Source organism: Monodelphis domestica, chromosome 4 (genome assembly GCF_027887165.1).
Source record: "Monodelphis domestica isolate mMonDom1 chromosome 4, mMonDom1.pri, whole genome shotgun sequence".
In the NCBI taxonomy this organism is placed as follows: domain Eukaryota; kingdom Metazoa; phylum Chordata; class Mammalia; order Didelphimorphia; family Didelphidae; genus Monodelphis; species Monodelphis domestica.
In genome coordinates this window covers 221192840-221216967 of record NC_077230.1, presented here as the reverse complement: position 1 = coordinate 221216967, position 24128 = coordinate 221192840, and the positions used below count along the sequence as shown (strand labels likewise).

Sequence of the window (24128 nt, the reverse complement as noted above, 5' to 3'; positions counted from 1 at the left end):
GTGTGACCACGAATAAGTCATCTTACTCTTGGTGACTTTCTAAGACCATGAGTTACAGAGGAGCCAGTGATTCATGTTGATCAAAATACTTTCCATTTCAGCAGTTCCTTAGCTAGTGAAATCTCCCGTCTGAATCAAATCCATCCAAACACACATGCATCCTAACACTTTTTTTCATGTTACAAATTGACACCCTTAAGTACTAATATCCTTATCATTTTACAGGTGAAGGAAAGGATTCAAAGAGTTTAATAGTAAAATAATAAAATTAAATATGCTCACAAGTACTTAAGTAGGAAGTGACCTAGAGCTTTAACTCCTTCCTCTATTCATTTTTTTTCTGTTCTGTCTCTTAGAGATTAGTTTGACCTTAGAGCAGTCTGATACATTGATATCTGATCCCTACAGATCCTAGAGGAACCAAATGATCCATCGGGGTTGGATTAGAGGAGTACATGTATTTATATGACCTATTAGAAGAAAGGAACAAGTATTAATATTTTTCCTGGACCATCCCATTCTCAAAGTTTTTATCTTCTACAATCACTGGGTCATAGAATTAGAAAGAGATCATAGATATCTAGTCTAATTCTCTCATTTTACAAGTTTTACCTATGGAGGTAAAACTTATCCAACTTAGTGACTTATCCAAGGTCACACTCTGGGCAAGTAACAGATCTGTGAGCTAAACCTTGTTCATCTGACTCCAGATTCAGTGACCCTTACTCTATTCTACAGGATCTGCCTTTGTTTCTTCTGGCAACTGTTTAGTCATTCACTTTTCCTACTAATGTGCATATGAGTCTCTGTTGTAAACCACTGAAACTCAAGTATTTTAACATTTCAGTTTTTCATCTTTGGACTCTTTTGGAGATCATTCTTGATTTTCCACATATATATTCCCTATCATTTCTACTTTCATAGGTATTATCCCACTGGTAAGCATATACTTCTTTATAAGTATGTTTTCTTTTTATAATTTCAGAGTAGATAGTACTGTTGAAGGAAATATAACACAATCACTACTTTCCCAATGAAGATTGTCATTGAGAGGCTCTCCAGAAAATCAGAGAACCTGCCCTTACAACCTCTAAAACATTTTTTTTTAAAGTCTAGACTTCCCTATTTGGTTTCTTTCTCTGACCCACAGGTCTAGACGAGTCTCATATTTCTTTACTATTAATCACCTAATCCTTTTCAGTTTAATACCATCTTTAAAAATATTCCCATAGGTCGATTACCCTCATATTATTCTTGTTTTCCTCTGCCTGATAATTGCCTTTTTTCATTCATTTTCAATCTAAACAAGTTGTTTTTAAAAAAATTCCATCAAATAAACAATACTAAGAAGGAAAAGGAAGCCTGATAGAAAATAAATTAAAAAAAAAATTAAAAAGTATAACATGTTTGGCATTTGTAGTATATGCTTAGATTGTCCGCTCCTCGAGAATGAAGATTGGGAACCATTTTCTTTACAGTACTCACTACTTTGTGGGTCTTCAATAAATATTCAGTAAAAGAATATTTCACATGCATTCAACAAGCATTTATGCTTTCCTTCATTACCTTTGCCTCATAGACTTTCTCTTTCTTTAAGACACAGCTCAAGCACCATTTTCTGCATGAAGTCTTTCTAGATGTTCCCAACTGCTAGTCCCTTCCTCTCTCCCATACTACCTTGTTCTTAGCTAATATATATCTATATGACATATTTCATATACAAATAGAAATAGTCTATATATATTATAGTTAATATATACTATATGTACATACGATGCATGTGTAAACTCATAAACACATACTAATATATACACATCACACTATATATGCCTGTTTAACATACGTGTGTACACATATATGATAGTATACAGCTGATATATACATATCAGCTTAAACAAAATAGTTATATATAGTACATTTGTATGCTCAGATATACACAAATATGTATTTTAGTAACAACATTTATTCTGTATGTATCTATGTGCACAACTATCTGCCCCATTAGTATATACATTCCTTTAGTTGTCTCATTTTTTGCATCCATATTCCCAGCGTCTTTCACAGAGCCAGATCTCTAATTTGGCCTCAATAAATGTTAATTGATTAGCTTCAAAGTCAAGACTACCTGAATATCAGGTCCTACCTCTAACTCACAGAGGCTGAGAAATCTATAGGCAGCTACAACTTCTCATTGCCTCTCAGCCTGTAAAATATAAAATAGTTCCTGGTCTTCATTAGCAGTTTTCTGGTCAATGAATTTGCCACACCTGTAGAGTCTGAGGTGTCTTGATCAGGAAACAATAGTGCCAGATACAGGGCTAAATCCTAGAGATAGGAATTCAAGAATCTTCCTTTTCCTCAAGGAGTTTACATTGTGATTCTCACAGAAAATCAAGACCAAAAGCTGGAGGAGGAACTCATTTGTTTTGAAATGAAGTTTGAAGGGCTATCTTTAAGTCATCAGCTTGATAAGACTGTGCAGTTCATGTTTAGCTTAAGGACAAAGGGTTCCCTGTGCTCCTCATGGTGACTCACCTGCCTTGTATTTGGAATTTGTGTTTTTCCTAAGGAAAGTGAATTGCCTTTTCAGAATTTTATGGATTGACAATGTTGTCTAGTGGAAAGAACTTTTTTACATAAAAAAAACACTAAGGGAAATGAGAGTGGGTAACATTTGAGTTTTAGTACCACAATGCAATATCATTATTAATCAGAACCTTTTGGGGGAAAATTCTTTCGGACCAGATTCTCCTCATGGTCATTCTCCTAAGTTTCTATTTCTTTCTTTTAAAATGTCCTGGAATTTTGAGACAAATATTTCATTTTAGTTTGACCCATATATGAAAATCCTTCTTTATAAAAAAGATAAATTGTAAATGATTATTCTCTTTATGGCAGGATTACAATAAGATTCTTTTAAAAAAATAAGCTCTTTTAGCAAATTTAAAATACATTTTGAGTTGTGAACATTAGCCTTCTATGGAGTTATTAAGCAATTCATTCATTGTGTAGAGTGGACTACATCTGCAAACAAGCTAAACCATTAATGACACAAATGTTCCTGACCTGCATGTCTTGAAAGTATGATTCGATTGTTTTCCTTAGAGGGTAGATTGATATAATTATTTGAGAGAGCAAAAATAGTGAAAATGTTATAATAAATAATATTTGCTTGTGAATTGAATTTCTAGGCACTGTTAACCTATTTAGGTTAGAACTAAAAATGGGGAAGAATCTTGAGTTGCTTTTGTGATGTGTTAGATTTTGGGAGTACCATAAAGTTATTTTTTTAAAAACCCTTACCTTCCATCTTAGAATCAATACTGTATTTGGTTCCAAGGCAGAAGAGTGGTAAGGGCTAGGCAATGGGGATTAAGTGACTTGCCCAGCTAGGAAGTGTCCAAGGTTAGATTTGAACCCAGGACCTCCCATCTCTAGGTCTGGCTCTTAATCCACTGAGACACCTAAATACCCCCAGTACAATTTAGTTTTAATCATGATCTCTTTGGTAGACCCTAATGTGTATTCCTGTATAGTAATGGCAGATAAGTTTCTCCTCTGTGAGTTTAGTTCCCATTAGGGTTATAGGGACTTTAAAGTTAGAGTGGGTTAGCCTGGCATAGTGGAAAGAACACTAGATTTGAAATCCACATTTGGGCTGGAATCTTAGCTCAGCCCCTTAGAACCTAATTCATGGATTTTGGAGCTAATCTAGAGCATGGAACTCACTCATTTTAAAGAGGAAACTGTGGCCAACAGTTTTTTTTTTTACTTGCCCAATAAATCCAATAATAATCAGTAAATTCCTGTGACTCTCCTTGCCTCTAGGATAAGCTGAACTGGTTGGCTAGTAATTGCCTTCACAATTTGCCCTCATCCCACAGGCTTTATAGTACATTATTCCCTCTTTTGTTCTCAGCAGTCTAGACAAAATGTACATATTGCTGTCCTTTACACACCCCCATCTCTCTGCTTTTCCACTGGCCATTCCTGGTCTGCAACGTTCTCATCTCTGCCTCACAGAATCCCTTATTTTGTTTTAAAGACAGCTCAAGTATAAACTTCTTTGTGAATCCTTTCCTGATTTCCTCAACTGCTAATGTCTTCTTTCCCTAAACAACCTTGATTTTATTTTTCATGTGCTTATATATGTAAACTTCTCACCTGTCACCAATCATAATAGGATATAAGCTTCTTGACAGCAGAGACTGTTTCTGGGTATCTGTATTGCCTGGCAATACTTGGGTACCTAGTTCAGTTTCTTAAAAATTCTTATTGATCAGTTGATTACTTAAATCTACACAGGTAGGATCTGAACCCAGGCCCTCTGACTTCATATCCAGTCTTCTTTCCACATTCTTTTTGCATAATCTTGGAAAAATCACTTCTCCCTATATCTCAATTTTATCCTTATGTAAAATGGCAGGATTGGGAGGATAGGGTAGGGTTTTGACTGGATGATATAAGGTTTCATCTAGCTCTTAGAATATTGTTTGAATCTGATATTTCTACTGAAAATAGGTGCTACTTTGAGTAATAGCTCTTTATTAGACACCCATAAGTGTGCTCATTTTCTTATCTAAAGGAGGCATCATGTCAGAACATTAACATGACTTGATGTAATATATATTTCACCTTTGACCATAACTTAAAACAACCCAAGCAGAGAAGAGAGCATTGCAAACATTCACACAGACCATCCTTAGGATAAAAGGCCTATCAAGATGGCCAAGGCTGGACACTGGATGAACGTCTACGTCAGCATTTCTGACAGGAAAAATAATTCTCCTGGAATGCTCTGTATATCACACAGGGATCAACAACAACAACAAAAACTACTTGAGATTTTTAACAGAAAAAGGAGATTTGTTTATTAATAATTCATGAGTTCCCATTGAACATGCACGACAGAAACAGTGCTATTCAATAGAGAATACTGTCATCTGTCACTGTTTTATTTGACATTTACACTTTTTTTTTTGCCTGATCCTGTAAAACTTTCTTGGATGGCATGCAAAGATTATATAAATGAAAAAAGGGAAAAAATCTCCAATCCAATCCAGGAGACTTCATTTCTTCTAAAAGGGGTTTACAAACTATTTTAAAGGTATTATTTTTTGTGAGAGCAACAGTACTGGCATTTCCCGCCAAGTTAACTACTGTGCCATCTAACAGGCACTATGTTATGTATAAGACAGATAAGCATCTCAAATGTGTGGGGTGAGGGACAGTGTAAATAAGTAACTGGAGAAAGGGGTGAGAAAAGAGGTAAATGGATGCATTTATTGAAGATAAATAGAAGCCTACACAGAGTGAAAGAGTACATCTGAATGAGGGGGAAACAAATAATTGCTGTTGTGAAGAAAACTGACAAAAATAAATTGCTGTTTCAGACACGAAATCAATATTTATACGTGCCATCAAAGGGAGACCCACTAGTATAAAACATGGGAAAGTAAATCGGGCATTTAGTGGAATGACAAGTTAGAGTGAGGACCACCTTGCAATCTCTTGCTAATATTAGGCTCATGAAAATCTTTCTGCTCTGTAGGTTAGTTATTATTTATAAAAATCACAGAACCAGCTGATACATTCATAAGCTAATTATTGTAGCAGCTGGGTACACATGGTGCAATATGTCTGAGGCTGTGAAGTATCACAGATTTCTTGGGGCCTGCTGTGGTGGGGGTGTGCTGTTGAAGGCTAGATCCCTTAATCTGATCAGCCAAGCAAATACTTTGTGGGGAAACTAGATTAATAACCTTCTAAATACCACGAATGTGCTTCACCTTCAAAACTAGGTTCTCTTAAACATGCCATTAGCTTAGCACCACCTGGGAATTGAGAAAGTTCTCTAGTGTCCTAAGGACAGGGTCTTGCCTGAGACTGCCCTGTGCCAGAAATTAATTTGGTTTGCTTATGTCTGCACACATGGTCACACTTGTGTCTAATCCGCTCCCTAATAGCTTCAAGGTCAGGACCTTGCATGTTGCTGGGCAAATTGAGCACTATACTTCTTAAAGACTAATGGCAGAGAGCGCACAGTCCGTAATGAGGCCTGTAGTGTCGTTCTAAGTGATTGTAATGAGTGCAGATTATAGCAGTGCATATAAATCAAATGCCGCAATGACTGTTGTGTGAGACATTCCAAGTTTCATAAGTGGAGATACCACTCAGCTGTCACCTGTCTCGTTTCAAGCTGAGGCTTCCCACAATGCAATTCATGCCTCAATCAGAACAGCAGGTGCCGTCTTCCTTAAGGTCTGGGTCTTTCAGAACTTCGTCTTTTAACAGATGTAGGTTTTTGTTTTTATTTTCTGTTAAATGATTGGCCTTCATGCTCTAGCATCCCCTGGGAGATGTTAAACATACCTGTTTGAAACATTTGAAAGAGTTCAGTTGGAGACTTATTCAGATCTGTGAAAAGATAGAGAAATAGGAGCTTATTTTTTCCACAGATGGTTCAATTTTTCATTTCAGAAATTCCTTCCTTTGTACAAAGAAGCCCCTGAGAAAACACTTTGGGACTTGGAGATATTTTTGGAAGGGACACAAGTTGTGGAGTTCTAAAATTTTGTTATTGATATACATCTATACGCACATGTATACCTACATTCATACATGTACATAAGTGCGTATCCACATAGGCAAACATGTGTGCCTACACACATGTACGCGTGTGTTTACATATAACGTTTCTCAAAATCCAGCCATCACCTGACTTTGGGGTTAGCCAAAATTGCTATGAAAATACTTGGGGGTGAAAAATTCCAAGCGGATGATCAGATATCTCCTTTTCATTCTTCCTCACCCTCTCACCACCCTCAGCTCCCAGTTTACTGCAAGAAAAGATCAGGTCTGCGCAAATGTGGCCTCTCACTTGTAAAAACAAGGCAGTGTTGTGTTACAGATTAGTTTATAAATCCCCAGTGGCTTCACAGTTCAGTGCCTACAGCTGCTGCAGATGGGCCTGGGTTTTTGTCTCTTAGCTGTGCTGCAGCCGGCAGTTGAAGGAGAAAATGGAATGATCAGGTTATTAACATGTAGGCCATGAGGAAGAGGCTGCACAATGAGAACAGCTGGTGTTGCTGTCTTGGCTGATGCAGCGGAGATAATCAAATCTTGCCTTTTTTTTTGGGTAAAGGCAGAAGACACAGTGGAGAGTTAGACAAACAACGGCTTATGATATTATATGGGGTTTTTATAATGCATGTCAGGAGCTTTCATTGGCTTGTGAGTTATGGGATGGATTTTGTTCTTTCTTCCTTTTTTTCTTAAAAAGAGTTAATATAACTTCATGAATTCTAAGGTAATTGTTTTTAAGCTTTATTACTTTTGAAAAGCAAGAACAACAAGGGCACTTCTTGCTTTAGGAAAAAAAAATTAGAGCTATAGCTTGGAAATGATGGGCTAGAAAGCTACTAGGTAAAATATTTTGACATGAGTCAGTAAGCGATGTTGACAGCATCCTCTCTATTATTTTCATATAATCCATCATTATTTGCATTACACTCTCTTCCTTCCTCATGCAGTTGCAGTAGATGGAGAATATCCCAAAGCCAAAGCAGGAAAGGAATCATTCATGGTCCACCTCATGTAGGGGTGACCCTTAGGGAAAGGTTCCACTAAAGCAGATCTTGGCTCTGAGGTCACAGACACCTGAACTATGTTCATCAAAAATAAAAGGCAATTACAGAGAGAATCATTTACTTTTCAATCCATTCTTAGTGCCATTTTTCATTTTATAGTGTTCTTGGCCATTATAAAAAGACACTATCCCTCTAGGTATGTTAATATTCTTCACCTGGTTGTATCTGTTCTTCAGAACTTACCCTTTTGAAATATAGATTTGGTTCACTCCACCTTGTGATTGAAAGGTCAACTGAATAATTTTAATATATTTTTGAACTGTAGTTTACCATGGGTATCTTTTGAGCAGCTGTTTTTATTATTTTAGGGTCAATCTAGTCTTTTCAGTTACTTTTAATGAAATTGAAGTTTCTCAAGTTCTTTAGGATATGTAGGAAAATAATAACAATGGAATATAATAAGCAATTATGGTTTCAGGTTTTAAGGATCTTCGGAGGGGAAGACCTTGGAAATGTTTGAGTAGAGTCTGCATTTTTGTTGAGATTGTGAATATATCTGGTGCACCTGCCTTTTGGAAATTAACTCCTGTGACCTTCTCTCTCTAGGGCTGGCTGTGTGAGCTACTCCGCTGGAAGGAAAACCCAAGTCCAGAAAACCGCACCCTCTGGGAAAACCTGTGCACCATCCGCCGCTTCCTGAACCTTCCCCAGCATGAGAGAGACGTGATCTATGAGGAGGAGTCCAGGCATCATCACAGTGAGCGCATGCAGCATGTTGTCCAGCTCACTCCCGAGCCTGTGCAGGTCAGAGTAATGACTTTCTTAGTGAATGAGACTTTATGTTTGTAGCAGCTGCAAAAGTCCAAAGAGAACCTGGCTCTGGGTTCCTTTGGCCTTGTAGATTGTCTGGCAGAATGCTTAGAGGTACGCTAATGCCCATTTCAAAAGGCAGATGCCCTGAGTTCTGGGTATGCCTACCTGCTTATACATATATACATTATACATAGTGATAATGAAGATTTAGAGCTGGAAGAGACCTCAGAACTCAACTAATCTATCCTCTGCTCCAAATGAGCTAACTTATATCCATTCACTCACTTGGTAAATGACACAGTCAGGATTCAAACCCAGATCTCAATCCCAAATCCTGCCATTTTTTTCATTATACCACCACTAGAGTTATTTTTATCTATGATATCATGATGCAAAATCTTACTTCACATGGAGCATCCCAACTATGCATAATAGATAATGATTGTAATCTCAATAGTAGACTTTCATTAATTTTAATTAATTAAATAAATTTAGAAATGTCCTTAAGGAATATTTTAGCTGAGGGAAAGAAGTAGCTATTTGGGGCAGCTTTAACCTAACTTATTTATATTCTGCTTAAGTCATTGACTATCTTAGATCATGAACAAATGGATTTGTCTATTTACTAAAGCAGGAAATAGAAATTTTGTAATAATTTAGATTTCTTTTGGTTTAATTTTATCTTCTTTGGGGAAAGGGACATTTATTTCTGAAATAAGTTGATTTTTCCCAGATAGAACAAGTAGGTTATTCTTAAACCATTATTCTAGATTAAAGAAGTTCCTGAAAGATCACCAATCACTATCTATCACCAAAGAAGAAATTTTAATGATATCCCTCTTTGGATTACTTTAACTCTCAACTATTTGATCCTGTAATTTTTTTTTTTTACAATAAGAGGGAAAGTGAAGGAGGTACAGATTAGGTACAGAGACTGATGGGTACCTGCCAAGAAGGAAGAATTTCTGATATCACTTTCCCCATCAGTGCTTCCTTTTCTCCTTTTCAGGGTTGCCACCTTCACCTTAGTCAAGGGCCCAGAACAAAATGGATCTAATATATCCCTTTTTTTTTTCCCCCCATGCAGGGTGTTCTTCTGCTTAGTGCTTTTAGGTAATGGTTTGGGAATTTCCAAAAAAAAAAAAAAAGAATCAGAACAAATAGTTCGCCCTTTTAGAATCTTAGGCATTGAATCAGGAAGGGATTTAAAGATCATTTAGTCCAAGGGTTTCTTAACCTGTGTTCAAGGAAATGTTTTTAAAAATATTTTGATAATGTTCTTTCAAGCTACTTTGTTTATTTTGTGATCCTGTTTTATTTAAGAATTAAAAAAAATAGGGTGCAGCTGGGTAGCTCAGTGGATTGAGAGCCAGGCCTAGAGATGGGAGGTCCTGGGTTCAAATTTGACCTCAGACACTTCCCAGCTGTGTGACCCTGGGCAAATCACTTGATACCCATTGCCTAGCCCTTACCACTCTTCTGTCTTGGAACCAATATACAGTATTGATTCTAAGATGTAAGGTAGGGGTTAAAAAAAGAATTAAAAAACATTCTGAGGAGTTTGGCTTCTAAGCCAACTGGGCAGATAGCATCTACTCGGGAACAGTTAAAATCCAAATGAAAATGAATAGGGAATAACTGAAATGTAGCTTATTCCAGATACCCGTGCACATGTGTATCATAGAATAACTATTAAACTCAGAAGTTCAGAGAGGCCGGACAAGGATATATAACGTGTTACAAATTTGATGAAGACACCTCACCTCCTTCTCTTTACTTCTTTATTTCTCATTACTATGAGCTTCCAAAATTCAGTTTTTTAAAAGTTGCTTTGCTTATATGAAATAATATCAACAGTGATCGATGGATCTGTGGTTTTGACTGTTTTTGATGGTCTGTACTTGTAGTACTTGTAGACTCCTTTAAAAGTAGGACTAAGGGGGCAGCTGGGTAGCTCAGTGGATTGAGAACCAGCCCCAGAGACGGGACGTCCTAGGTTCAAATCTGGCCTCAGACACTTCCCAGCTGTGTGACCCTGGGCAAGTCACTTGACTCCCATTGTCTCGCCCTTACCACTCTTCTGCCTTGGAGCCAATACACAGTATTGACTCCAAGACAGAAGGTAAGGGTTTAAAAAAAAAAAAGTAGGACTAAAACATTTTCTCTGCCTAAGAAAATCATTAGGAATTGATCTGTGTTTGGTAATTTATGTATTTTACTTTCAACTTGTAGAGGCCAGACACGTTGTTACCTTTTTATAACCCTAAATCAAACTTTAACCTTGACGCCCCTCTTGATAAAGAGATGACCCTGGATTCTGGCTCTAGAAAGTGCTCCCAGCCTAGAAGGGCCTTGAGCACAGGCTTGCTAATGACCCAGCCTGGCAGAGCCATAGAGACGTACCACCACTCTCCCCACAGGCTGATGAAAATTCTTCCGGAGCATCTATCATTGGTTCTGAGTCATTGGGGGTTGTAATCCTGTCACTGCGGGCACTTCCCTTACTTACTGATGAACACCAAGTTAACAATACAATGTTTGCTTAATCCTTTCCATCTATCCACGATAAAGTAATAATAATGATGGGGATGATGAGGATGCTGCTGCTGCTGTTGCTGATAACTAGCTTTTTATAGCACTTTCTGTGTGCCAGGCCCTGGGCTAAGCACTGTACAAAATCTTATTTTACAATTAACATGTTATATGGTAAAATAAAATATTGGTTTGGGAATCGGTAGACTCAGGTTTGAGTTATGATTCTGATATTTACTAGCTGTCTACCTGCAACTGAATAATTTAAGATCTTTGAGTCTCAGTTTGCTTATTTGCAAAATGAAGATAATAACATTTATGCTTTCTGGTTCCTGAGGTTATGGTCAAATACTGTGTAAACTCTAAAGAAAAATGTAAAGCTTAGCAGTGATTAATTCATAAAGGGTTCTATTCAGTACTTAGATCTTGCCCCCTAAATGATTACAGATAAGGTTTTTCTTTTTACTTGATAGCCTTGATAATTTAGTCTACTTTAAAAAACCTTCACAAAACCTTATTTTATATTATTTCTGAATGACACTGCTACATTTATATTTGTCAGCAAGTTACAAAGCTGTGGATTAATTATTTATTGCAATCATAATATGAAAAATGAAGAAAAATTAGTGGAACCAGCTGGTAAGTAAATATAGCAGAACTCTTGAGACTATTGAATGCAGTTGGCCCAGCACATGTGATCTGAAAAGGACTAACTACTCTCTGAAAGACCTTTGCCATGTACCTCCACTGACTTAATCCAAAAGTCAGGCTCTGAGACACTAAGGGGTTCTAAGAGGCTCCTTCCTTCCCTTCTACTTCCTCTGAGATGATATGATGGTTCTTGGGTGTTCCTCCAAGGCTTGAAATCACTCTTTAGAGTAAAATAAAAATTTTATGTCACATTCACTCACCCATTGATTGCTGATAATAAACCCTCTTTATATATATGGTTTCAAATTCAGTATATCTCTCTGATACTTTTCTTCTAGCTCTCTAAAATATTTGGAATCATCTTTTATTTCCTATGTTGTAGACAAGGTGCATCAAAAAACTTTGTAAAATAAATATGAGCTTTCTACTAAGAATTTATGGTTGAGTTTTAGACAATATAAAATTGGTGACAAGACATAGTCAATCATTGAGTGAAAAGAATGATTTTTTTTTTAATGCCATCAGGTCTGGGGTCTAATTATTACTTGTGGCTTTAAGTGTGATGGTGTTATAGTTCTATAATTCTGTTTTCAGTTGTTATTACCACCCGAGGCCCCAGAGGTGAATAAATACCTTTGACATGTGACCAAAAAAATAATTGGGTCAAAGTATTCATTATTAGCAACTCCAACTCTAGTTGTGAAAACTAGAGCAGAAACATTAAACCTTGCCTGAAGTCAGGATTGGAGACTAAAAAACTAAAGGAGGTGTTGGCTGCTAGTCCTTTCTTTGACCACATTTCTCTCTTAATGTGGTAGAAAGCAAAGGGTATTGTTCACAGTATGAATGGGTCACTGAACAGGCTTGATTTGGGGCACTGGCCAAATTGTGCCTGCGCCCGTTGTGCCTTATTGCTTTATTAGGTTTCCACCAGAGTACTTTTTTCCATGAGTTATTTTGTAAGCATATTCATTTCATTGTGGTTGCTACAGTTTTAGAACTAGGTTTCTCTTGAAGTCCTTTTCTGTATGTTAAATAAGGATATAATGGATATCACCAGTCAGTTACCAGCATGCTGAGTTTGCCCATTTTAATGTTTGCAGACCAAATGAGGTTGTTCAGAGATTTGAAAATACACATTTTAATTTTTAATAATTAGTGTAGGAAGACATTGGGTTGATTTTGGAGTTAGGAAAACCAGCCCTTAATTCTTACTGATTATGTGACCCTGGGAAAGTCACCTAACTTCTAAGTGCCCCTGGCAGAATGTTTACTTATCTGTTTTCCTAGAGCTTATGTTCCATTAGCTCATCTCTACACTGATAAAATCATAGACCCAATCAAACCAATAAGAATAACCAGAGTACAAGAGTTGCTATTAATTTTACAAAGATATTTTAGTCTTAAAATTATAGCAGTTTGTGAGAATGGAGGGCAGCATACTCACACACACATAGAAAGCATCAGTTTCAGAAATTCATCTAAAGCAAATACATGAAAAATATAGCTATGCATGAACTCAGTAGGTAAATTCAATGCCCTATATACTACTAAATAATTGGAATGATTGCATTTTTCACTTTTGTCCATGTGATTTGGCATCACTTTGGTATTAATTAGACTCACTCCCAGAATGGGAATGTTATTTCTGATCCTGAATATCATTTTGCATTTACATTACCATCTTGAAGCTTCCATCATCCTTCCTTGCATCATCAACATGTCCTAGAACTTGCTTTGTTAAATGTTATTACAAAAAAAGCAAATTACTAATACATAAATGAATAACTAGAAAAGAAAGTTTGCAAATCCAGGCACCTGGTTACTGGGAGACAGATTTCTCTCTCCACCCTCACCCTGCTTGGATTCATCCCAGGCTCTGTGTTCAAAGCCTGCTGTTTGAATGTGGCCCCAGGGTTTTGAAATCCCACTCCAGGCCAGTGCACAAATGCAAATGAACACTTGCTATTTTAAATGGATGAATACTGTAGTTATGTTCAGGTGCTTTATTCTCTCTTGGAGAGGTTGGAGGAATGCCTGACCAACAAAGAAAGAACACTCTGGTCTTCTGCATATTTACTAAATTCTGTGTTGATAGAAAGCCAGCCTAGGAGTCAGGAAAACCTGGTTTAGTTATGCCTCTCCCACATGCAAGTTGTGAGACACTGGGTAAATCGCCTAATTTCTCAGGGCCCCAAACCATTTTCTAAGTTTCACAACTGTTGCAAATCTGCTTTGATAAGAAGGAGTTGAATTACTGGGAGTTCCTATGCTGACAAAAGCCTTGCCAATCCTTCTTGTCTCACTTCCTGCAACAACAACAAAATCTGCATCAGCTCTTTCAAATTAAAGAAATATCTTTTTTTCCTTTGGCCATTTGGTCTGTTTGCCTTATTTAAGGTTTTCAATTTGCCATTCCACTATAGAGATTAAAAATATATCAAGGAATACATAAAGCTTTATTCTTAGGTGGGCTAATCCTAATCCTCTCCCTTAAAAAGAATTGTAAAATTAGAAAGGCACCCCTCTTAGATGTCTTCATTTGATAACGTTCAAAATTTGGAGGAAGATTTTTCCTGGTTATTAGAACAGGGATCCAAAGAAATTAGACTTTTCTGTTTTCACTTTTTCTAGGTATTATTTCTGTGATATTTAATATCTTTTAAAATGTTTTTGATGACTTTTTTGTCTCTCTGTTGTAGTCAGTTTTCACATCCTCCAGAGTGAGCCTTCTCTAGTGATATGGTTCATGATATTTCCCCCCAAATCCTCCACTCTTCTAGATTTTCCTTTTCTGGGGAGGACATCATCATTTTTCCTATTCTCAAATATTCACAACCATACTGTTATCAACTCCTCACTCACTCTCCTTTACCCTACATTTCCAATCAATTGCTAAGTCTCCTCTGCAATTCTTCCTCAACAATTTCTCATTTCATCGGCTTCTTTCTGCTCATCTGCCCTACCTCCAGAGGTTGGGAAACCACCTAAAATGTAAAAAGCACTCAGCTCATATGTTGTACAGAAATTGAATAGCAGGCCAAATTTGGCCCTCTAGGCAATAGTTTCCTGACCTTTCTCTCTTCCCTTCACAGAGCCACCAAAAGCATAGTGTCAAAGCAGGTTTGACCATGTTTCTTCCTTGTTTGATAAATGCCAGTAGCTCTCTATTACCTCTAGGATCTTATACAAACTTCTCTGCTTCATGTTGGAAATCTTCACAAACCGGTTTCAATCAACCTTTCAAGACTAATTGTGCATTACTGCCTTTCATGCACATTAATATTCAATCAAACCAACCATTCTTCACACATCACCCTCCTTGTCTCCTTTGCACTGGTTATTCCCAAGGCCTTAATGCTCTCCAGCCTTCTCTCCACTTCTCAGCATCTCTGGTTGTCTTCAAAATCCAGCTCAAGGGCTGCCTTCTGCATGAAGCCTTTTCTGATCTCCTTAGCAGTTTGATCCTTCTTTTCCCTCCTCAAACTACCTTGAATGCATTTTGTTTATAAACTCTATATACATTTATAAACAAACTATCTCCATTTAGAATATAGTTTCCTTGAAGCTGGCGAGTATTTCATTTTTGCCTTTTTTGTACCATATCCTTAGCATAGTAGCTGGCACATAATTGGCACCAATAGATACTGGATGTTTTCTTAATAAATTAGAATTGTTTTTTGTTTTCAATGAAACTCTTTCTGATTTAACTCAACTACCTTTCCCTCAGAAATTAGTTTGTATATTTTTAATATATTTTGAAATATAGTGTGGTTTCCTAAGGTCCTTGAGTGCAAGGCTGGTTATATTTTTTTGTTTCTGTTCCCATCACTTAAAACATTCCCTAACCCCTAACATGCATGCACTTAATAAATGTTGGTTGATTAAAAAAATAAAGCAAACACATTTAATACCAAGATGATATCTAACAATGTATCTAATATTCCATCCTAGTTTCCTACCTTGCTGCTCTAAGGAAGGAAACATTAACAAAAAAAAAACCTTTGGTACTTCCATTTCCCTTTATGACAGTTCATTTAAATCTTCCCACATTCCTTGGAATTCATTCAGTTCAATATATTTTACTGCACAATAGTATTACATTTCATTTTTATAACTTTTTTAACCGTTCTCCAATGGATGAGCATTCATTTTATTTCCAGTTCTTGGATGCCACAAAGGCTGTTGTCATGGATATTTTAGTATATATTAGACCTTTTTTTTTTTACCGTAGTTGGCTTGGTTGGACATATGTGTTCAGTAATGGGATATCTGGTGAAAGGATATAGACAATTTTGGCACTTTAATTTCATAATTCTAAATTGAAATTGAAACCAGTTCACATTTTTGCCACTGATAGATCAGAAACAAGGTCTACACATAGACCGTTCAGCACTAGAGTTCCCCCTCTCCGTTTTTCCCCCCAAATTTTGTGATGTGAAATAAAACCTCAAAGCTATTTTAATTAATTATTTTTTTTGTATTTGTTATTTGGTGCATGTTTGCATATGTTTATAGTATAAAAATTTTTAAAGAACTGTACATGACATTTATTCACTGATCTTTTTGAGAATGGATTTTAGTCTTATGTATTTAAGTTACAGATCTACATATCTTCAACATCAAAATTTATCAGTAATATTTGATAAAAAATTTTTATCACTTAACTTTTTTCTTTCTATCCCTCTCTTTATTTATTTTATTTATGCAAAACGTTTTTATAGTCCAAATTGTTTTTTTCTCATATGATCTTTTCTGCAGTTTGCATGTTCAAGATCTCTTCCCCATTTGTAAAAAAAAAAAATAACCACTTAATTTCTCTTTGCTTTTTTTATTTGGGATTTTTATATTCAGGTTTTATGGTCATTTGGGACTTATAGTAAATGGTGTAAGCTGCTTATCTAAAGGAAATATCACAAAAGTTTTTTCCTAAAAAAGAATCTCTCAATAATCTATATTATTGAGTTTATCAGACATTGAACTATTTGATTTTTATTGCTTTATTATTTCTGATTTACATAGTTTATGATCTACTTTTTTTTCTTTTTAACCAGGGCCTATTTATCTGATTACTATTGCTTTAGAGTATAGGTCAAAGTTCAGTTTCATTTAGACTTTTTCCCATAGTGTCCCTTGAAATTCTAGGCTATTCTTTCAAAAGTATTTTGTTGTTATTATTTTTTAAGATATCCCATTTGTAATTTTATTGGTATTGACCTAAATCTATTAATTAATTTAGGTAATGATGTCTTTTTTTATTATGTTGGCATTGTAATACCAATGATGGGCATTTATCTTCCTTTCTGTAAGGAATGTTTTGCAGTTGTATTTATGTAATCTTGTGTGAGTGTTGGTTATTTAACTCCCAGATAATTTATTAATTCTGTACTCCTTTTGAATAGAATTTACATTGGCATTTTCTCCTATTTTTGTTTAGTACTGGATAGAAACATTGATAATGCAATTATCAGTAAAACTAATTCACATCATTTGTGAATTAATTTTATTTCTTGCTAACTTACTGAAGCTAATATTAAATTCATTTTTGGCTAATTCTTTTGAGTACACTATTATGCCACATGAAATAGATATATTTTTGTCTTTTCATTGCTGATGGATATAATTTATTTTATTTTATTTTGTTGTTTTATTCCTATAGCTAATATGTTTATAATCATGTGAAAAATTAATAAAGAGGAGGAGCATACTTTCTTTGCCTTATTCTTACTAGGAAAATTTCTATTTTTTTTTACATTGTAAACAATGCTAACTAGTGTTTTAAATTTTTTATAAAGTTGATCCTTTCCATGATTCCCCACTTCTTTGCTTTTAGGTATAATTTTTAAGCATAAACAAATGTGGGTTTTTTTTTATCAAAGGCTTTGTTTTATATCTCTAGGAATAATAATTTAGTTTTTCAATATCTTCATTGTTTTCAAAATTAATTATGCTAATTTTAAAAAATGCTGAACCATCCATACATCCAGGAATAAAACTTACTTTGTCAAAATGAATTAATATTCTAACTATATTTCTGGAGACAATTTATAAAAACTTTAAATTTTTAATTAAAGTTTTAACTTAAAAATTTTAATGAATATTCACTAATGGGGTTACGCTTAAGAAGTTTTAGTTAGTTTTCTCCGTTGTTTTATTCTCCCACTCATCTTTGATACATAAAAAGATTTTTAACAGATTACCTTTTGTCTCTAGCTTTGAGAATATTCTGTTAGCTTCATTTTTAATTTTCTTCACATGTTTAACATAATTCATTTAGAAATTCATCTGATCTAGTTTTTTTTCTTTAACAATTGATTTATAGCTAACTAGATTTCATTTTCTGAGCTAAAGTAGTTTAAGATTTTTTTGTTTTGTTTTTTTGTTTTGTTTGGGCATTTTTGTCATTTTCACCAATCAGTTTCCTTTAATTTCTTAGTTTTATTGTTTTATAGTATACACCAGTTTTTTAATAATTGTTCTTTATTTCTTCTGAATGTTATAATTGTACCTTGCTCATATTTCATTTGGGTAGTACCTTGTTCATTTTCCATTTATATTTTACTTTCTTCTCATTTTTATTAGATATGGCAATTATTTATTAGTTTTATTAGTCTTTGAAAACAGCCCCCAGTTTTTCCTTAATTTTTATAGTATTTTCAATTTTTTTATTTTTTATCTAATTTTAAGATATCTTTTTCATATGTTTTATGATTTTCTTTTTTATGATTGCTAATTTTTTTGATTCATTTTAACTTTCCATGAGTCTTATTGATTTTCTTTTATTCTAATTAAGAAATATAGGTTATAAGTGACAAATTTTTCTCTAAGGGATGCATTAGTAAGTTCTCAAAAGTTTTGGCATATTATTTCATTATTATTATCTTTACCATAATATTTTAGAGTTTCTATCATTTGTTCTTTGACTCAATCATTATTTATAATGCTTATTTATTTAGCTTATTTATAAAGCTTATTTAGCTTATTTGTATTTTTTTCTCATATTTCCTTTATATATTGCTGGTTTAATTGTGATGTGATCTACAAAGTATATGCTTATGTCTATTTATGATCCCTTTAGATATTATTAATTATGCTACAGGGCATAAAATTGTACTTATTTTGTCTTCTTTACCTTTTTTATGATTCTTTTTATAACATAGCACATGATTAGTTTTTATAATGGTACTAAAGGATCCTTAGAAATGTTTGTATTCTTTAATATTTCCATTAAGAAGTAGTCATAGGGTGGTTAAATTGAGATTATCCAGTGATTCTCTCCATTTCCTTTTTTGTTTGTCTTTTTGATGAATTTATTCAGCTCCAAAAAAAATGTTCAAATATATCACTCTGTGTCTCTATTAAGATGTTTTTGTAATTCATGTAGCTTTTTCTTTTAAGAACAATATATAATGCTATTTAGTGCATATATGCTTAATATTGTTAATTTTTAAAAATCATCCCTGGTGCATTTAAGCATAATGTAGTTTCACTGTCAGTTTTTATTTACTGCTTCATTGGAGATCATGATTGTAAGTCCTGCTTTTTCTGCATCACTTGAAACTTAACAGATTTTGTTCTAGTCTTCCATTAATTATTCTGTATGTCTGTTTAAAAGTGTTTCTTCTTTGTTGCAAACTATTGAGCTTTGCTTTCTTATCCATTCATTTCTTTTTCTTGGAGGATTAATTCCCTCACATTTAGATTATAATAATTGTGGGGTTTTTTCCCATTAAGCACACAGAAAAACAGATATCTCACCTTTTTTTTAGTCTCTGCCATTTGTTTTGCTTGCATTAATCTGAATTCAGCCTCTTTCCTTAAGCTCCCTACCGGTTTAGCTCTTGCCCTACTCCAGTCTTTTTGGTTTACTTTTATTATTATTACCTCTTTCTTTTCTGTTTTGCCCTTCCCTTCAGATCATTCTTTCTTCCCCTTTCCATCTATTCTATTTAAGTGAAGTTAATTTATAATGCCCTTTTTTGAAGGAGTGATGTTTTCTTTTCATCCCTTCCCTTATTCTTTTCCTTCAATAATTCTCCAGAATCTCTTAGAATACTAGTTGTCAATGAGCATTCTAATCAGGATAAAAGGAAACAAAGTGTTTTAAATCCTATTCTGGTTGTCCTGAACCTACCTTGTCTTATTCCTCTTTCTTTTTCCCTTTTAATGTTATCCTTTAAATTTATAATGCTCTGTTTTGCTCCCTTTGTATTGTGTCTTATAGATACTTAACTGTTTTCAGATAGATCTTCCAATTTGAAAAATTGTATTATTTTTATTTTATCTCTGCATTTTTTTAAAAAGTATCTATTTATTTCTTTTAGAGAAAAACTACTGTCAATCGAATGTCTCTGTGTTTTTTCCCCCAATGTTATCTTGTTAGGCTTCTTGATTTCTTCTTAAGAACTCTAACTTTTAATCCTATTTCTTTGAAATCTTCTCTTAATTCTTTAATTGCTCCATTCTGGAAGTTCTTGAAATTTTCCTATTATTATTTCAAATAGCCTTACACAATTTGTTGTAATAATGTTATCTTCCTTTGGAGGCCTGGACACATTTTCCTTTGTTGTTAAGTACTTCTCCCGTGGGGTAATGGTTTTCTTCACGTGCTTGGTAATTTCTCCTGTTTATTTGTTTTTTGTTCATCTTAATTACTGAATTTATTTTCTATAGGATATTTGCAAAAACAAAAATGTTCTATTGAGATTTTTTCCCCTCTAGGAGGTCCAGTGCTATTATTGCACTCTTTCCCTACAAACTCTTCTAGTCTGTTCTATTCTCTAAGACAACCAGGATTACACTAGGTTTGTGTCCCTTAATAGTGAGTGTGACCAGATGGAACTGCTGAAGGGAGTCTCCAAACCACTACTGTAATTGAGGCTATTCTCCACTTTTACTACTTCTATTCTTCTGTCAATTGAAGTTTTCCCTAGCCTGATTTCAGCTGGTAGATTGAGACATTGGGGAAAGATGCCCCAGGAAAGTACAGAAAAGAACACTTCAAGAAGTTTTTGTTTTTAGTTCCTTCCCACATCCATTAATCATATTTTCTATTAGCTATGTATTTTCTCTTGTGGCAGCAAGATGGTATAGTGGATAGGGTGCTGGGCTAAGTCATCAGGGAGACAACTTGAAATTCTGCCTTAGACTCTCAGCCAAATCACTTTCCAGTCTGTTTCTGCATCTGTAAAATGGAGATAATAGAACCTAACTTACATATTGTGAGGATCTGAAAAGATAACATGTAAAGTGCTTTGCTAGCTATTATTATTAGTGATAACAATAGTTATTGTTATTGTTTCTAATTAGTGAGATGTTTCTGATTTCTCTCTTCCTCTATTATCTTATTCTTTAGATCTCTTCCTCAGCAGTAGTCTCATTTCCTTCTAATATAGCCTTGAGGTTGATCTTTTGTTGGGCTTGGGTAAGAATGGAGCCCAGGAGGCCAGAAGTATTGAGAACAATGCTAGTAAATTGGTCTTCAGTTATTTTTCAATTAAGACTTACCTTGTGGCAAATTCTTTCATTCTTGTACCTTATTCTTATCACTAGTTTTCTGGTTGATATTTGTATCATTTGCTTCTCTCTGTCTCTGTCTCTCTGTCTGTCTCTCCCCCTTTACCTCCCTCTCCCTTTCACTCCTTCTCCCCTTCTTCCTCATTCCATTGCCCCTTTGTCTCCCATTCTGTCTCAGAGAATTACCTCTAGGAAAACTTTAACTTTGCCATCTTTATACAATTCAAAGATTTTTCACTTTAAAAGTAAAACCAATATTAAGATTTCCTTCTCAGCAAAGTTAAACAGCTTTTTTATATATTCAGTGCTGAGGACAAATAAGATAATGCCAAATCAAAGGATGCTTATTTCAACTTCCATTTAAAAGTTTGTCATTGTGCCTTGTAAGAAGTCAATGTGTGTATAATTTATACTGAAAACTATTTTGTACTGTGGAGAGAATTATGTTTATTTAGCACAGACAACATTGGAAATGTCTGATGACCAATGAACCTTATGTACTATAATTTTTCACTGAAATTGAGATAGCATTTAATAAGATGAATCAGTATTAATAGTTGAAAGTGGCCTTTTTCTGCCTCGGTGGTTAAATTGCATTATTATGGTGAGCAAGATATTTTTTTTATGAATTAGGTAGTCTGGTAGTTTAGAAATTTGGTTGGGCTAGGTGTTAGGACTCTTGCTTTTAATCCTAGCTTTGGTGCTTATTAACTAATATGACCTTGGGAAAATCATTTAACTTCATCTATCAAAAAGAGATACAGTATGGTTTTAAGTCTCAAGTGAGATCCTCTTGATAAAAGAACTTTGTGAACTATTGATTACTTATGCTTTGTTGTTATCTTGACTGTTACTGTAATTATGCATCCCCTCAAAAAAATCTAGAGACAATTATAAATTCAACTACTAGATGTAATGCACTGTTTGAAATTATATCATATGGCTTCATATTATTGCTTCCAGAAGTATTTCTGTAAGATGAGGAAATTGAGAACTTTGGTTTCCTAAAAAATTTACTTCTCCACATTTACTTACAAGTGCTATATTTTTGTTTAAAATAGCCTCACGATACTTTATATTATTGACAAAAGTAATAGTTCTACATCAGACCTTAAATGTATTTGTAGCACGCTCCCTAAATCTGTTTTGGTTCTATTAGATGGAATACTTTTGCTCCAAATCTTACTTAAGAGAGGCAATGTGATTCATTGGATATAATACTGGTTTTGGAGTCAGAAAGAGCTGAGATCTTATATTGTCTCATATGCTTATTAATTTTGTCGTTTTAGGCAAGATATATAACCTTTCTATAAAATGGAGAAGTTGGAATCAATGATCTCTAAGGTCCCTTTTATCCCTAAATCTATAATCCTGTTTTTTACAATAACTGAGTGTAGCATATAATTGTGTACTTAATCATAAAAATTCAATGAAAATCAGAGAACATTTATTAAATACCATTTATTATGTGTGAGGTACTCTGCTAAACACTGGAGATACAAAGACCTAGAAGAAAAATGCATATTCCTAAGGAGCTCGTATTCAAATGGTGAAGAGAAGTTCATATAGAAGTATATGTAGAATATACTATATAATATACAAATAAATGCAAAGTAATTAATTGCAAGATAGTTAGAAAGAGTAGTAGAACTTATGGTATCAAAAAAGGCTTCAAAAATCAGATGCTCCTTGAAGGAAAGAGAAGATCTTTGTGAAGCAGAGGTGATGAGGAACTGGATTCTAGTCATGGGCTCAGGCAAAGACATAGAAATGAGAATTGGAGGATAACCAGAAATAAGTCTATCTTTGAAGGATCACAGAGTGTAGGAAGGAGAGCAATGTCCAATTTAGCTGAAATATAGATTGAGACCAGATCATGGAAGGCTTTAAAAGATAGACAGGAAAGGTTATATTACCAAAGGCAATAAGGAATAAAAAATCTGTAGGGAACAAAATCTGAATTTAAGGAAAATTTCTTTGGCAGCAATGTGTAGGATGGACTAGAGTGCTGAGAGACCTGAGGCTGTTGTAGTAATATAGAAAAAGCTGATAGAGCCCAATACTAAGGTGTTATTTGTGTAAGAAGAAAGAAGAAAAGTATGAAAGAGATGATGTAGATGATGTAGAAGTAGAAACTACAAGATTTGGTAAATTGCCTACATATGTGAGGGTAAATGTGAGGCAAAAGTTGAGGTTGATCAGAATTTTTGAACTTAGAAGGCTAGAGGGAAGGTGATGTCTTCAAGAAAAGGAGGAGGATTTGGGAAAGATAATGAGCTCAGTTTTGGACATGTTGTGTTTGGAATATCCAATTGATAATTAGTGATGTGGGATTGAAGCACAGGAGAGAAATGGGTTGGATATGTAGTTCTGTGAGTCATCTGCTTAGTGATGATATTACTGAGCATCTAGAGGGAGAAGAGAATGGGAGCTGTCTTTTGACAGTACCTATAATTAGGGGGCATGATGGACAATCCAAAGATATGAGTGGTTAATCAAAATAAAAGGAGAACTAGGAGAGGGATGGGTTGGAGAGAGAGAGAGAGAGAGAGAGAGAGAGAGAGAGAGAGAGAGAGAGAGAGAGAGAGAGAGAGAGAGAGAGAGAGAGAGAGAGAGAGAGAGAGATGGTCAGCATTGTCAAATGTATCAAATAATCTGAGAAAAAGGAGGCCTAAGAAAAGACCATCAGATTTTGGCAATTATGAAACCATTGGTAATGCAAAGTAGTTTCATTTGAGGAGGTTCAAGAAATAGCAAAGATGAAATGATGAATGATGAAAGGAAAGAAATGTGTAATAGCTCACACTTTGATAGCTCTCTATAACTTAGAACATGTTTTACATGAGTTATATTATTTCATGCTCACAACAGTTTTTTGAGATAGGCAGTAAAAGTACAGTTATTTTCATTTTGCAGATGAAGAAAAGAATCAGAGAAAATGTTACTTGCATAATGTCACACAGTAGTAACTGGAATAGCTAGAGTTTGAAATTGAACATTGTTACTCCAATTCCTACTGTGACATGC

At 34.7% G+C, this 24128-nt stretch overlaps 1 protein-coding gene across 2 annotated transcripts in view; it reads left to right on the top strand.

The window, feature by feature from the left end:
* SATB2 (SATB homeobox 2) overlaps positions 1-24128 on the top strand; it is a 235898-nt gene that overhangs the window by 177468 nt on the left and 34302 nt on the right. For both annotated transcript variants that reach the window (XM_007494572.3, XM_001379413.4), the window contains exon 10: positions 8196-8393. In XM_007494572.3, coding sequence (XP_007494634.1) covers positions 8196-8393 — 198 coding nt within the window. The remainder of the gene's footprint in view (positions 1-8195; positions 8394-24128) is intronic.